The 15,516-nt window shown below is 31.9% G+C and overlaps 2 protein-coding genes across 3 annotated transcripts; one reads left to right on the top strand and one right to left on the bottom strand.

Moving 5' to 3' along the window:
* Positions 1-1,153: 1,153 nt before the first annotated feature.
* Positions 1,154-4,814, bottom strand: LOC125224006 (FCS-Like Zinc finger 15-like). Of its 2 annotated transcripts, XM_048127336.1 has the most exons (3): positions 4,495-4,814; positions 2,189-2,233; positions 1,154-1,343 (listed from the first exon to the last, which is right to left on the bottom strand). In XM_048127336.1, the coding sequence occupies exons 1-3, from the start codon at positions 4,737-4,739 to the stop codon at positions 1,268-1,270; spliced, it is 366 nt and encodes a 121-aa protein (XP_047983293.1). In that variant the 5' UTR covers positions 4,740-4,814; the 3' UTR covers positions 1,154-1,267. The 2 variants fall into 2 exon arrangements, with proteins under 2 accessions (XP_047983293.1, XP_047983294.1); XM_048127337.1 differs by lacking the exons at positions 1,154-1,343; positions 2,189-2,233 and adding an exon at positions 3,399-3,732.
* An 8,503-nt stretch (positions 4,815-13,317) lies between these two features.
* LOC125224487 (non-specific lipid transfer protein GPI-anchored 5-like) lies at positions 13,318-14,159 on the top strand. The gene is made up of 2 exons (XM_048127892.1): positions 13,318-13,718; positions 13,821-14,159. Exons 1-2 carry the CDS (start codon positions 13,400-13,402, stop codon positions 14,042-14,044), a joined length of 543 nt encoding a protein of 180 aa, XP_047983849.1. The 5' UTR covers positions 13,318-13,399; the 3' UTR covers positions 14,045-14,159.
* The last annotated feature ends 1,357 nt before the right edge of the window (positions 14,160-15,516 follow it).

Genomic DNA, 15,516 nt, shown 5'->3' with positions numbered 1-15,516 from the left:
TTATATAATTTAAGTGAAAGATACAAAAGAAGGGGAGACAAAATCTAAGGGGATGGGGTGACCTGTTCCTTGCCTTCCATTTGCAGGACATTATATCCCATTTCATTTTAAAAAAAAAATCAGCATTCCTTCATAACCGCTCACTATGTTACTACAAATGAGACAGAATATCAAGAGGTTGTGTTTAGAATTAAAAAAACTACATTACGGTGTCCAATAAATAAATATATTTTGTTAAAAAGTTGATTATTTACAAAGTGTAAATCAATAACTTTGATCCCAACCAGCCATCAAAAGATTTAGGAAAATCTACATCTCGATGTCTTTAATGAGGTTTCGAATATAAATAATAAAGTAGAGAATAATTAAATGAATAGTGAGTGGATGTACATACCTCACCTAATTAACCAACATATTAATGTGTTTATGGTCCCTCCACTTATCCTATTTTGGATTATTTTATGTTATCATGTCTGTCTCTTCAATTCAATAGTTCATCTGGATCTCTTGCTACAACACAACTGCTCAAAAATTTTGATGAAAATAAAGAAATGTAGTATTGTTTTTTTACTATTAAAACCACATACTATATCACATAAAATCAACTCTATATATCATTACCTTCGTGCCAAATGAACATCCCTTGAGGAATTAATATACTCATTTAGAATTTCATCCCAAAACTTTGCCCAACATTAAAGACTGCTTAATTTAGTACTACTAGTACTAGTTTAATTTTCAGTATTTTAATCTTCAACAAATTTAGTTTTTACATTATTTTTAATGTGGAATCTATCTGAAGTACCGCGACTTGCTAAAAAAGTTAAAAGTATAAGACAAAACAAAACATACATCACGAATTCCTAAATCGACTAGAAAATGACGTACACAAAACAATTCCCTAGATATTGCAGAAAATGACTTACTAATAAATTACAAATAGTATTATCTAGGATAAGTATTTGATTTTGACTGATAACAAAGACCAATACTAAGTTTAGACATTGTATCCCAACATTTTGCAAAGACCATCACATCAGTATCTTCTTAATAATCACACATCATAAGCTTAAGAAATTAATTACAAATACCAAACTTAAAATGCACGGACGTTGACTGAGATATACAAAGGCAATAATTATGACATGACAAATCAAAACAAAAACTCAATTATTTTCATTAATGGACTATCAAAATCAAGATCTCATGGTGATGAAATTGAGTTACGTGCTAAATGGGTGAAACTACTCTCTCACATCAGAAAGATTCAATGGTCCATAGCTTGATGCCACATTAATTTGATGATGACACAGCGTATATACCACAGCTCAGTCACTTTAGACCTTATCATTGTAATTTAAAAATGATCAAATTTAGACCAAAATGGCAAAAGATGAAGAATGAATCACACAAACTAGAACCATTTATGGAAAAAGCTAGCTCAAAAATTGTAAAAATGATGTCACACAAGGAGTTACGAGCTAACAATAGGGTATTTTGTTGGGAAAAACTAGACTTTGCTTGTTAAAACAAGCTTGTCAGTTTTGAGCACGAGTGATGAATTTAGACAGTGATGAGTGATGATGCTTCAGTTGTACTCTCAGTGCAGGTACAACTCAGCATAGCAGAGATCAGTAAATACTTAACATTCAACTAGTCTCTAATAATGCATGATAATTTACAGAATATGGGAGTTGGCGTGAAGCAGGCTACAATATTTATTTGGGTTGCATTTACTTCTTTTAGTAAATATACAAATTCTAAAAACTTCTTGTTGCAGATTACTATACATCCATTGTCTAGCAAGAATAGGCATAAGATGACTTCATCTAATAGGGTATGTATGAATTTAGTGGTCATTAAATTTCTTAAGCAAGTCTAACTACTCAAGGCATTACTTCTAGTTGATGGTATACTATTAATGTTATCGTCTTCGTCTTCCTAATCATCGACTTAACTATACGAAACTCAAGTACCATGGTCATGAAACTGCAGATGAAAGAATCTATATGGATCTTGAAAAGGTGATTGTTTATCACATTGTTTGTGGGGTTTTGGTGGGAGGATAGGACAAAGAAGCTGAAGTAAAAATGGTGGAAAATAGGGGGCAGATATCTAAAGGGAAGATTTATAACCGCATAAGAAAACAAGAAGCAATGAGCTCTGTGAAATGCATAGAAACTCTTACCTTGTGCAGTCTGCAGTTGAGCATGAGCTTATGACAGCAAAAAACCTGCAAAAATACAAACAAGTTTCATCAGCAGTCTGCTCAACAAGTTGCACGAGAGTCTGCTAAGTTCTGGGAAAAGTAGTAACAACAAAATGACACTAATAATTGGTGAACTTGAAGGAAACTATCAACAGAAAAGCACTGCACAAAACAAGTCTGAAATCAATTCTGAAAGCCCATTTATTTTTTTCAAGCTAAGATGGGCTGGGGAAAATTAGGCTCCTGGTCGTCTACACAATCGAAGAGATAATTTACGGTGATCATAATAAGAGACGAAAGGAGATCATCGAGGTGGACGCCCTCGTCTCACGCTTCATACTGCAATATGGAACACAAGCAGAATCTGAACCAAAATTAAACGCATAGTATGTGGAATTATCCTTGGTTAAAGTTAACACAGAACCAGAATGCAAACTAGCAGAGCTCTAGCATCGATGATACATGTCAAAGGATCTTTCATCCAGTTAGGCCAGTTCTCAACATAACTCAATGAAGTTCATATTTTATAACCAACACTTTTCAGGAGTCAATTTGAAATGTCTGATAGGAAGAGGAGAATCGTGAATTCGCGATGAAATATGAATCAGGAGCTAGGTTTCCTAGAAGTATAGATGGCATCAAAACAGAGCACTGAACAATAAAGCAGATTGAAAACATTCAACGCGTGGATGAACAGAACAATCAATTTCGAGAACATGTAGAAGATAAAAAGGTCTTCTTCAGGAAACTAAGAAAGGAGAGAAGAAGGAAAGGAATCATGGTACAATTTCAATGTAACATAGAATATAAGAAAGAGCATAGTTGAGAAAGAAATTGGACAAATTATAACAGTAAAATACTTCTTAATTACTCCTATAACTGTAAAATACTTCAAGTGCTGGACAGATGCATCTAATCTTTGTATCTTCTTGCAAAAAAAATCACATGTAAGCAAAATACAATCATCTGCAAGAAAAAACTTTTTTAGGTAACTGCAATTTAGGATTCTTCTGCCAAGCTAATTATCTCAAGACAGAGCATTATGAAGTTTCCTTCTCTTAATTCTCGTTGTCTTAGCAAATGATTCGGACGTCACTGACACAGTAGTTCATTATCTTAAACGAATTCATTGTGGGGATATCCTTTGCACATTAAAAAGGAACATGTAAAGAGCATGAACAGTTGGATCTAATTTTCTAAAGCAATAAAAAAAGAGAAAATTTCATAATATGATATCAACAGAAGCAAAAGAACTGGAACTATAAGTGCAGTTAAGAACTATTAACATGACGACTGACGTATACTATTTCTATCCTATATGCAGAAGCACAAACTGTTCCTCAAAAACCAACAGCCTGCATCTATGATTTGTAGTATTTGATATGTGATATACGATCAGCATTCGACTTCAGTTATGCCCTTCAAACAACTTCTTTTGCTAATGTTGTGGCTTTTTCCCAGCCAACTTGTCGAGATTAATCTGACACTCACGGCATTCGACAGAGCAGAAAGCACATAGGTTGCTGCATGAAATTTTGAATTCAAATATAAGTTTGCCAGAATATAAAGGATAAGAATGAAGTACCACTAGTTAAATAGATATCCATAGTTTATCAAGCAACATAATGTAACTATACAGCAATGTATAGTGGCATAATTAGATATTAGACTCAAATTACTTTTGTCATCAAAGTAAATGAAGTAGGTAAAATGAATGAAAAACATACTGTAGTAAAAAAGTGTGTATGCTGGTTCTCTGAATTTAGTCAATGGATCATTAAAAGTAAGACTATAAGCAAGAATATAGGCACAAATCAAGGAAATCAAATGCTCATTCAAATTACAAAGTTTGCAATCATAAAAAGGGGACAGGAAAATGCTCCTAAAAGTGAACTCGATAACGGAAAAGAACACGAGATTCCTCAAAGACGACGAATTAGTCAGCAAAGGCATATATGAAGACTAATCAAGCGCGAGATACGACAATATATCTACTAAAAAATTGGCTCAATATTCGACATCTGGAAAGGTAGAACGTAATACAGAACGAATTTACAAATTAGTTATTGCTAAAAACAGTTAGCACCACCAAATTTCAGATCAAATATCACAACTCATCTGAAAAACAGCAATAAACTATTCAAAATTGGTAAAAAGGACTTGTAAAGTTATGAAAGAGCTAAATCTACGAAAATCAGAAGCAATAAGCATCAATGATTAGCGAATATGATCAACGAAATCAAATCTAATAAAAAAACTGAGCGAATCGAGAACAATTCCCCAACCTGTACATGAAAACATCAGAATTCTGAGCAATCCGCTTGTTGCAATAGTGGCACCGCTCCAGGAAACCGCCAATTTTGGTCCGATCAGCGGCACATTCGACGGTATTCACCGGAGAAGCAAAGTGGAGCAGCTTCGGGCGCTCCGCATCGGCGGAGGCGTCTGATTTGGTGAGCTTGCCCGGCGCGGCGTCGGCGGAGTCGAGGTAGGCCGTGGATCTCCCGGCGCGGCTGCGCTTGACCGGCATTTTTGGCGGAATGTGGCGTAGGGGTTAGAGTAGTGTAGTGTTGTTATGCGTGAATGGGGAGAGAGTAGTGTGAAGAAGCTTGAAAATGAGTTTAAAATTGGGGGGCTATTTATAGGGGTTAAGGACCGTACATGTCACGTTTCCAAAACTTGAGAAAAAATTTATGCTATATGTTATTATCATTGTCAACATACACAAAATTTTTAACTGCAACAGTCAATAAGCTCACCACTAGATATTATAAAATTTGTAAATTACAATGTTTCGTGGTGAGCCTTTGATTCTTGTGTTTCTCCGGTGGGAACTTGAGTTATTGGTCGGTTGAGAATCTACTCAGAATGAGAATTGAAGCGAAAAATGTTAAAGAAGAAACATACAATACGGAAGTTAGTCATTTCGAGAAACACCGACAAGTTGAGATATGCTACGGTGGAGGTTGGTGCACATGAAATTGTGCATTACAACCTATGAGCGTCAACTTCCATCATAAGTGTCAGTATATCGTTGTGTCTAAATATGATGAACTTCTATATTGTGTAACACCGTATTGTTGCTTATATTCTCATTCTAGGTGGTTCTCAGTCACTAAATGTTTCCAAGTGGAGTATCAAATAAGCCTTAGTCCCTAGAGATGCTGATCGGGTTGAGAATTCACCCAAAAGAAGAATTAAACAAACTACCAAAAACTGACAATTACACAATGTGAAAACTTGTACGGATTGATACATATAATGACGGAGGTTGATGTTGCAAATGCCAGCCCAACTTTGTGATTAGAAAATACAGACTTCCATATTATACGACCAATTGTTTTCGTATCACACACTCTGAAATAATTTGGACTCGACTAAAGTTTTATACTATGTTCTATATCCTTTATAATATCAATTACTCCATATAATTAACTATCAAGCTTAGTAGTCTCTATCATCCAAATGCCTTTACATTTTAGAAGCTTTTAAAATATTTCACTTTATAAATTATTGAAACATCTCATGTGCTAGTACCTCTCCAAAATAAACCTACCAAACACCCCTAAACTGGATATGAAAAATGAAATCGACATAAGAATGGCCGACATCGTCCACTATGCTATCCAATTATAGATATATATAGTCTAAGTTCAAGTTTGAGTTTAATTACTAAGACGCTCTACTTTCAACATTGAGGAAGCTTCAATTGCAATATTTTGGTAATTAACTGTCCATTGAATGTGGGTGGCTTCCCAGTTTTACTTAATTTATTTTTATTGCGTATTAGATAGAGCAACCTAGTAATTAAATCCTTTTGATGGGGTTAGTTTGCATATAATTTTGTTTTGACAAGGGATTTAATTTTGGAATTGAAGAATAAAATGGAAACTCGGAGCTTTGATAAATGTGTGTACATCAAATTTTGAGGTAAATAGAATCTATTGAAGTTTATATTACGTGACAGGTGAACATTGAACATCAAATTTTGAGGTAAATAGGATCTATTGAAGTTTATATTACGTGACAGGTGAACATTGAAACGAGGGATGTCAATTGGGTCAATTCGTCTGAGTTTGGGTCAACCATAACGAGTTGTCAGCTATTCATTACAGGTCATTCACGTTTTATTTTTTGGTTTATAAATTATGAATCATAATCCTAAAATTTTGGATTTCGTGCTTATCTGTCAGGCTAATTGGGCTCGAAATTTTTGCATGGATTTTTTTAACTAATACAGGTTATGGGTAACATTAACAAACTATGATCTGGACTGTTAGAAAATGTCAACAGATGACAAAATAACATTAACAAAAAATGTCAATACAACATCAACTGTTGACTCTGTGTTGACATTTTTTGTTGCTATTATTTTATAATTTATTGACATTTTTTAATGACCCAGAGCATAGTTTATAGTTTGTACAATATTTAAAATTTGTATTTGATCACATCCTCGAGTAGGAGTATATTTTTTTTTATACTTTGATATTCTATTTACACGTACAAATGAGTATTATTATAACTCAAAATTAAAATATATTTTAATGAGTGACAAGAATACATTTTTTACTAAATTTAAGTTCATTAATTAGAATGATAAATTTTGTCGGATTATAAATTTTCAAAACTAACCATAAATAACTAAAGTGCAACTTCACCAAAATAAAAACAATTGAAGATTATAATATTAACACTGAATGCATTTATTACAAAGTTAGTAGCATCTAACATACTAACATTGCGTGCAAATCTATTGGAAATTAAGTCTCAAATTTGACACCCCATATTTTTTGATAGTGACAAGTTCTAATGTTCAACTCATCAATTAAAGATTATTAAATGAGAAAACAACACGCATATGCATATTAGTGAATACTGACCTATAATTTGATTTTATATGTCACTTTTGTTATTACTCATGACTTAATCAACCTATTAGTACATTTCTTGTGTTGGTTTGTAGTGAGGTAAATAGGGTGGCGGGAAAATAAACATCATAATTTACCAACTACTTTTATTACACTTTTCGTTTTTAATTATGATTGGGTGCATTTTAACATAGACGGAGTATTAAATTCTTACATTAACTCTTAATATTGATAAATAAACAATTAAAAAGAATACAAGATTCAAAAAATTCATTTTGTATACCAACATCTCAACTTTTCCACAATCGTATCATTTATATGTATGGCCGGAAAAGTACAAATTAACATATATACGACCATTGTTATTAACAAGTAATTAAGATACCCTATTCATAGCAATGACCGTTGAATAATTACATAAATGCCTTGTAGTTGGAGGTTGAATGGTAGTAGATATTCAAAGCAAAAAATTTGAGACTAGAAAAATCCATGAGTTTAATTTCAATTGATTATACTTTGAATAATCCAAAGTAGTAAAGAATTATCTATTGACGAGCGTTATTTAAATATATATTGTGTGATGCAGATTCGATACTTCTCCTAAAGAAGATAGATAAGCCTGACATTGTTTTACGTCGTTGTTTTGTGCTAGTTGATTTTGTCATTTGTTAGTTTTTAACGTGTCAATTTTATTTTTGTTTGTATTGTAATTGTTCGTGCAAGTTATTAAGTAATACTACTAAACCATAAAATCTCTTTTCTCTTTTAATGAGAGTTATGTAAAGCAACAAAGGCAGCTTATTCTAATAGGACGTAAGTCTATTGCATAAAAACATTTATCTTACCCTTCATCATTTGTCAAAGAGTAGTGTGTCCATTTCACCTAATATTTTGAGTTTTTTCACTTACTATTAATTATAGTCAAATAAATTAATTTCACTGCCAGATAAGTAATCGAGAAAAGCACATTTATCATTAATACATAATCAGAGATTGAGAAAAAAAGTTATTCCCTTGATCTACGGCAATTCCACAATTATTTTTGGTCCAATAACCTTTGTTATAGGTAATAAATCCTAATATCTGCATTTTGATGGGAAAAAGTCAGATTATTTTTTATAATAAAGTAATGACTTTTAATTAGATTAAATTGCAATGAAGTGTTTTTTATTTGGTCTGTCAAGTTGAAATATTCAAAAACCGGTTTTACTTATTTCGATTTTTTTTTAGTTAAATAAAAAATGTCACATCTTTAACATGTTTTTTGGCATATGAAATCATTTGTGTGGCCTAACATTTAAAACAAAAAAATATATCATAAATGCACAAAATTAATGGTTAGTGTCAAGCCTTATTGTGATCAAGATACAATAATTTTTTATTTGAGTTCAAGTAAGATTTAAGTAACCTATTGATAATAATGATAATAATAACAATAATAATTAGTACTAATTTTTAACTTCTTACTCTTTTATTTTAATTACATTATCATTTCTCATTTTTCATATGTCTCCTTAGGTTAGCATATCGGATGTGTAACATAGGGGTGGGTCGATACGATATATTGTATCGAAAACGTTGTATCGTGTTTCGTATCGAAATTATCGATATGAAAGAATTTCATATCGTTATCGTTATCGTATCGAAAGTTTCGATATATCAAACTTTCGATATGGATAATATCAATATCGTTATCGTAAGATCGATACGATATATCGAAATATCATTATCGTATCGAATACCTGTATATCGAAACATATAATTTCAAACTGAAAAATAACACAAAAATTAATAAAACTTCAACCAATAAAATAAATAGTGGTCTTATTAGGGTTTCATATATATATTTTCTAAATATATGAATGAATTAAATGGATTTGCATATATTTATAATTTTAAACTTCAATATGTATTGAATTTCAATATATTTCGATATATATGATATATATTGTATATTCGATATAAAACGATATATCGAAAATATCGATATATATATCGTATAATCGATATAAAACGATATATCGCGATATAAGGAAATTCATATCGTTATCGTATCGAAAACTTACGATACGATACTGTATCGTATCGAAAATTACGATATACCAAAAATTTGATAATTTTTCGATATTTTTCAATACGATATGAGCGATATATCATTCTTTCGGTATTTTTTCCCAGCCCTAGTGTAACATACATTATCATTCAAATCGAACACCTGCGTAAAGACTACAGGTAGTTATAGGTAAATTGATTTTTAATAAATCCTAATATCTGCATTTTGCCTAAAAAAAGTCGGATTATTTTTTATCATAAAGTAATGTTTTTTAATTACAAAATGAAGTCTTTTATATTTGGTCGTCAAGTTGAAATATCCAAATACTGATTTTATTTATTCCGATTTTATTTTGTTTTAGTATTGAGTGAACTACAAAAATAGTCCCTGGACTATGCGTTTATTTCGCCAATGAACCCTGTACTTTAAAAATTTTCCCAGACAATCATGGACTAAGCGTTTATCTCGAAAATGGTCATTTTTCACTGTTTCGTGACAAAAATACCCTTTTGGGGGATTTTGGGAGGTTTGGGCAATTTGGCCTTTTTACATTTTAAATCTGATATTATTTTTGTGGTTTACTAAATATGATATTATTTCAAAATTATCATTCTTCTTTCCTTTTGTCATTCTTCACTTTGTTTCTTTATTTCAATATCAAATTTACTTTTATAAAATTAATTTTTAAATTTTGATTATTAAATATCAATAAATTATTTTAATTATTAAAACTACTATTAAATAACAAATTAATAGTTTTAATCAATATTTGATAGTGTCTAATATTTAATCAATAAGGTACAACGCCGCCTTAGTTTTAATCAATAATTAATAGTTTTAATCATAAATAGATCATATAAAACGATTTATTTTGAAATAAATATACATCTAATGTATAGGAGAATTTGACTAAAAATATTACGAAGTTGACTAAAAATTTGATACTACTTAAAATTTGATATAGGAGAATTTTTATTGAAATTTTCTAGTTAATTTTGATTGGTTTCAAATTAATAAACGAAAATTATATTAGTCTTACATTAGATGCATATATGATCTATTTATGATTAAAACTAAGGTGTCGTCGTACCTTATTGATTAAATATCAGACGCTATCAAATATTGATTAAAACTATTAATCTGTTATTTAATAGTAACTTTAATAATTAAAAAAATTTATTGATATTTAAGAATCGAAATTTAAATTTAAATTTTATAAAATTAAATATAATATTAAAATAAAGAAACAATGTGAAGGATGGCAAAATGGAAGAAGAATGATAATTTTGAAATAATATCAGATTTAGTACATAACTGAAATAATATCATATTTAAAATGTAAAAAGACCAAATTGCCCAAACCCCCCCCCCCCCCCCAAAAGGGTATTTTCGTCACGAAACAGTGAAAAAGGACTATTTTCGAGATAAATGCTTAGTCCAGGGTTGTCTGGGGATATTTTTAAAGTTTAGGGTTCACTGGCGAGATAAACGCATAGTACAGGGACTATTTTTGTAGTTCAGTCTTTAGTATTTTGAATCAAAACCATCACATCTTTTACATTATTGTTTTATTTCTTTTCCTCTTATTCTAATTGCGTTATTAAAGTCAAAATCTCATTTTTTTCATATGTCGCCTTAGGTTAGGGTGTCAGCGGTGTAACTATCACGTGGTGCTGTTAATTATCGTGTAGTGTCAATTACAAGAATCGGATCGTGTCTATAAGTTGTCGTATTCTGGCAGGTTGAGTTCAAAATATAATTAATAATAATAATAATCAATGGCAGAAAATATCGAATTTAGAGTTCGATTTTTATTAATGTGAGAAATAAAAGTAATAATTATAAATTAGCAATTCCAATAGCAATAACAAACTTTAAAATCAGGAAGACCAGGATGTGGGTTATAGCACTCGGCAATAGCTTGTATGCCGTGACGCTTTTGGCACTCGCTCCAACAATCTTGATCAACTCTGATCTTATTTTCACAGTTCACCTTAATCCATGGATACCCTTCCCTGCATTGCTTTCCACTCACTACATATATATTTTCATTATTAACATTATAATTTAATCAACATTATGTATTGATTAGAATTTTCTCTAAATATAACAAACTATCCACTTTGGTATGTGTCATACTTAGAGTTTTAATTGGGCCGGGTCGACACAGGCCAACATGGTCCAGGACCGAGCTGTTAGTGGATCTGGTCTAGTCTTATTAGTTGAAGCATGTATCAATCAGACTATTATCAACTTTGGGCCTTGACCCAAGTTAGGCAGGCCCAAGCTGAAAAATTGTTGGAAATAACATGAGTTTTGGGTTCCACAATTTAAAAAACAGCCAGAGAAAACATAGTTTGGATTTATTCACAATTATGCCACATCCATTTTTAAAAAAAAATTGTATCAGATGCGATAATCGTGGAAATCATATGTGGCATGTCACCGTAAGTGAGTTTAAATCATGTCATTTGTTCTTTAAAAAAAACAACTACATTTGGTTGAAAACATTAGCAAATTAAATATATTACACGTACGTATATAACAAGAGATATTTGTTGTTTGGGTAATTACGAACAAATCCAAATTTTATCTTTTTTGCAGCTGAGTTTTTAAAGTTGCGGGATAGATAGGCCATAATTTGACCAAATTTCATGTCTTTTTACAATCCCATAAGATTATTATTTTAATAGTATTTAATATAGAACAAAACTTGTGGTAATATACTCCCTTTGTCCCTTAAATTTTGTCACATTTCACTTTTTAGTCATTTTTTATAATAGACCTTATATTCCACTAATTCATTCCAACTCATATTTTATTATATAAAAATAATATGTAAAAGTAGGATCCATTCTCCACTAACTTTTTCAGCTAACTTTTCATTATATTTCTTAAAATCCGTGTCCGGTCAAAGTGTAACCAAATTTAAGGGACGGAGGGAGTAATTAAAAGCCTCAATTAACAGCAATTACAAAGGCAAAGTTAAAAAGATTATAAACCTTATTTCTGAAATAATCAAAAGTAAGTCATCAACTAAAAAATGGAATTACCTGATGATACAGAGAGAAGGGTAAAGGAGATGATCAAACAAATAGCTATCAAAGATTTTGTTTGTGCCATTTCAATTCTCTGGATTTACTAGGGTATAGCCTATAGGCTACAGGTCAAGTTTATATAGAGATGTGTTGGGCTTATTTGTAGAATTTTACATTTATAGCACCCAATTTTTTTCATACATAGATGGGTTCAAGTATCCTATAAAATTTATGTGTTATGTCTCAATTCTTATATGCCACATAACCACTGTAAATAAGTATGAATTCTAAATGTTCCCTCTAATTTATGGAAATTTAGTGTAATTTCTTTGATTTTGTTAAGTTTGATATTCATAACGAATGTGTTGATTTTTAAATTTTAGTAGGTTTGGTTGTTGGCTTTCTTGCAATTTTATTACTCCAAAATGCTTCACTTTTCTTTTCCTTTCTCCATTAAAACAAATTATTATATTTTTATGAGTCATGGGATAAGCAATAATGGCACAAGCTGTTAAATTATACTGAAAATCTTGAATATCGTCAAGTCGTAATTGTTGCTTGCCAAATAACATAGGGTTTATTTTTACTATTTTTAAAAAAAATTATATATACAAATGTCATACATTTTAATTTATCATAATATCCACACCTCAATTTTTGAAAATATCGGAAGATTGTCGTGTCATGCCACATGTTTCTCGCATACTTGGATTGGATATTATGTTCGCGTCAATTTTATATCAGTATCAGATAATCGGAAAACCTACATTGAAAATTAATAAAAGATGATCGCAAGAATATAGTATCAAAAGTACACAAGTAAATAGATCAAAGTTAGCGCAAATTAATACTAGTACTACTCTTATTTTATCAATTAAGCTTTGAATTATATAACAGTTAACAGAATTTGGGGGGAATAATTTTGGAGGGAGCTCAACTACTCTTAACTAACATTCAAAATCAGAACAAATAAGAAGAAAAAAACTAAACATTAAAAATCAACATTAGGTAGCACACCTCAGCTCAAACCTTACCTGTTTTAGCTAATCTTAAATCACTTGAACTTAAGAAGTTGGTCAACAAGACATAACTATTTTTGTCTCTCTTGTCTGAAAAAAACACCTTATTTAAACCTCAATCAAATCTCTAATTCAAAAACACCAAAACAAACTTTTCAATCCAAAGTAGAAAGGAAAATCTGGTCTCATTTTCTAACTTGATTTGCAAAATGAGTTGGGCAAAGAGGGTGATGTTGGCGGTGGCGATGGTGGCGGCGACGCTCCTAAGGGGAGGCATGGCACAGTCGGGGTGCACGGTGGCGCTGATGAGCCTGAGCCCGTGCCTAAACTACGTGTCTGGCAACTCGTCCGATCCCTCATCGTCGTGCTGCTCTAGCCTATCGAGCGTGGTGGACTCACAACCACAGTGCCTGTGCACCCTGCTCAAAGGCGGGGGCTCCAGTTTGGGTATCACAGTGAATCAGACCTTGGCACTTGCTCTGCCAGGGGTCTGCAAGGTGCAGACTCCTCCACTGAGCCGGTGCGATGGTAAGCTAGATCGCGCCATTACTCTGTGTTTGCGTGGGCCCGAGCCCACCCAAAACTTTCATCTTAGAAATAAATAATAAAATAATTTTATTAATTTGATAGATGTGAATGGATCACCAACTTCTGCGCCCGCGCCTGGTGATGCTCCTTCTGGATCTCCTGACGAGACGGTTGATGATCCGACGACACCATCCGTGACGGATACTCCATCGGGTGGGTCGAAGACAGTTCCTAGGGCGGACGGATCGAGCAATTCAGGAAGCAATGTGGGAGCAAAAATGAGCCTTGTTGTGTTGATGATGGCTTCATTGTGGGCTCTTTCTTGAACTCGATTTCCCACAAATTTGAAACATGATGTTATTTGTTGTTTTGTTTAATGATTTGGTGTAATGTGTAATTCATTGGGATTGTTTCTTATAGACAAAGTTCGTGCATTGATTATACAAGGAGATTTTAGATTTGTTTTTATTATCAAAAGTGGCGTACTTTACTCGATAATTAATTAGAATTTTGTAGCAAGAAAACCACCTAATCACATAAAATTTGCCTGAGCTGACGAGCAAAATTCAACAAACAGTGTCAATCCAAACAACAATACAATCTAACATAGCAATAAAAACAATACATAATATAGCAAAGACAAAAATCAACTAACAAACAACAATATCAAACGTGTCTGTCTCATTTAGGAGAGTCTTTGCATCATAACGTATCCAACTAACGCGCACGAACCAGTAAACACGCAACACAATCTTCTCAAATCAAGCAACTGAAATGGAATCTGATAACCACAAAAAGACTTGTAAAAACTTGAATTTCCATCGATTTCATCTATCTTTCTCAAGCTTAGTTGCCTAGAAATGAATCACATATATCAGTACAACATATACATCCGAAATTTTCAATTTGAGGGTGTTCTAAACAGTTACAACTAATTCAAGAATTAATCTTCTTAAATTGCCAGTATAAATTTTCATAAGCACCTACACATTTTTTAATACTGTTTCAAGCTATTAGGCATTTCGATTGATTTAGGTGATAATGTATATGAATGAAAATAACACAGGTACTTCACTATGCAGTTTAATAGATTTGTTAGATCATATATATATATATAGGGTCTTGTTAGGTTGAGATAATTTAGCTAAATTGAGAAATGAGATGCAATATGGGCCACTAATCCACAAGCTAAACAAAATGTCAACAAATACAACATTATGTCAACAAGGGGGTAAAATTGTAATTTCATTAATAAAGAAAGCGTGAAACATCCAAACTGATTTCAAACCAATTTCTAAAATTTCTCTAAAATCTCTCTTCCAAAATCTTCAAATCTTCATCTGCCCAAAAAATGTTCTTTTTTCTTGTTTATAGTGAGGGTTTGAATGTGTTCCGTTTTTCTGAAATGTTTCCTTTTTTTTCAATGGGGGATTTTTTTGGTGGATTTTTTTTCTTATTTTTGGGAAAAAAATTATTCTTGAGGGAGTTTTTGCCTTACAATTTTCCGCTAATTTTTTATTGGTCTTGATATTTTACCATATCTAATCTCTCTCCCCCTTTGTTTCTTGAGCTAAGTTTTTAGCTTTTTTGGTTCTGAAAAAACATTTTGGGTATTTTGAGAGAAAGAGGGAGAGGGGAAAAAACATCTTGATCTTGTGGAATAGGGGGAAAAGACTCCCAATTTGAGGGATACGAGGGATGATGTCCGAGCCATAAAATAGTAGTTATCTTTTAATTACAAGAATTGTTTTGGTTGAAAAACACTATTACAAAGTTGTTGACAAGATTTTGACTTTTT

Source organism: Salvia hispanica, chromosome 4, assembly GCF_023119035.1.
Source record: "Salvia hispanica cultivar TCC Black 2014 chromosome 4, UniMelb_Shisp_WGS_1.0, whole genome shotgun sequence".
NCBI lineage: Eukaryota > Viridiplantae > Streptophyta > Magnoliopsida > Lamiales > Lamiaceae > Salvia > Salvia hispanica.
Note: the sequence above shows the minus strand (reverse complement) of the source record. Positions and strands in the feature narration are given on the sequence as shown.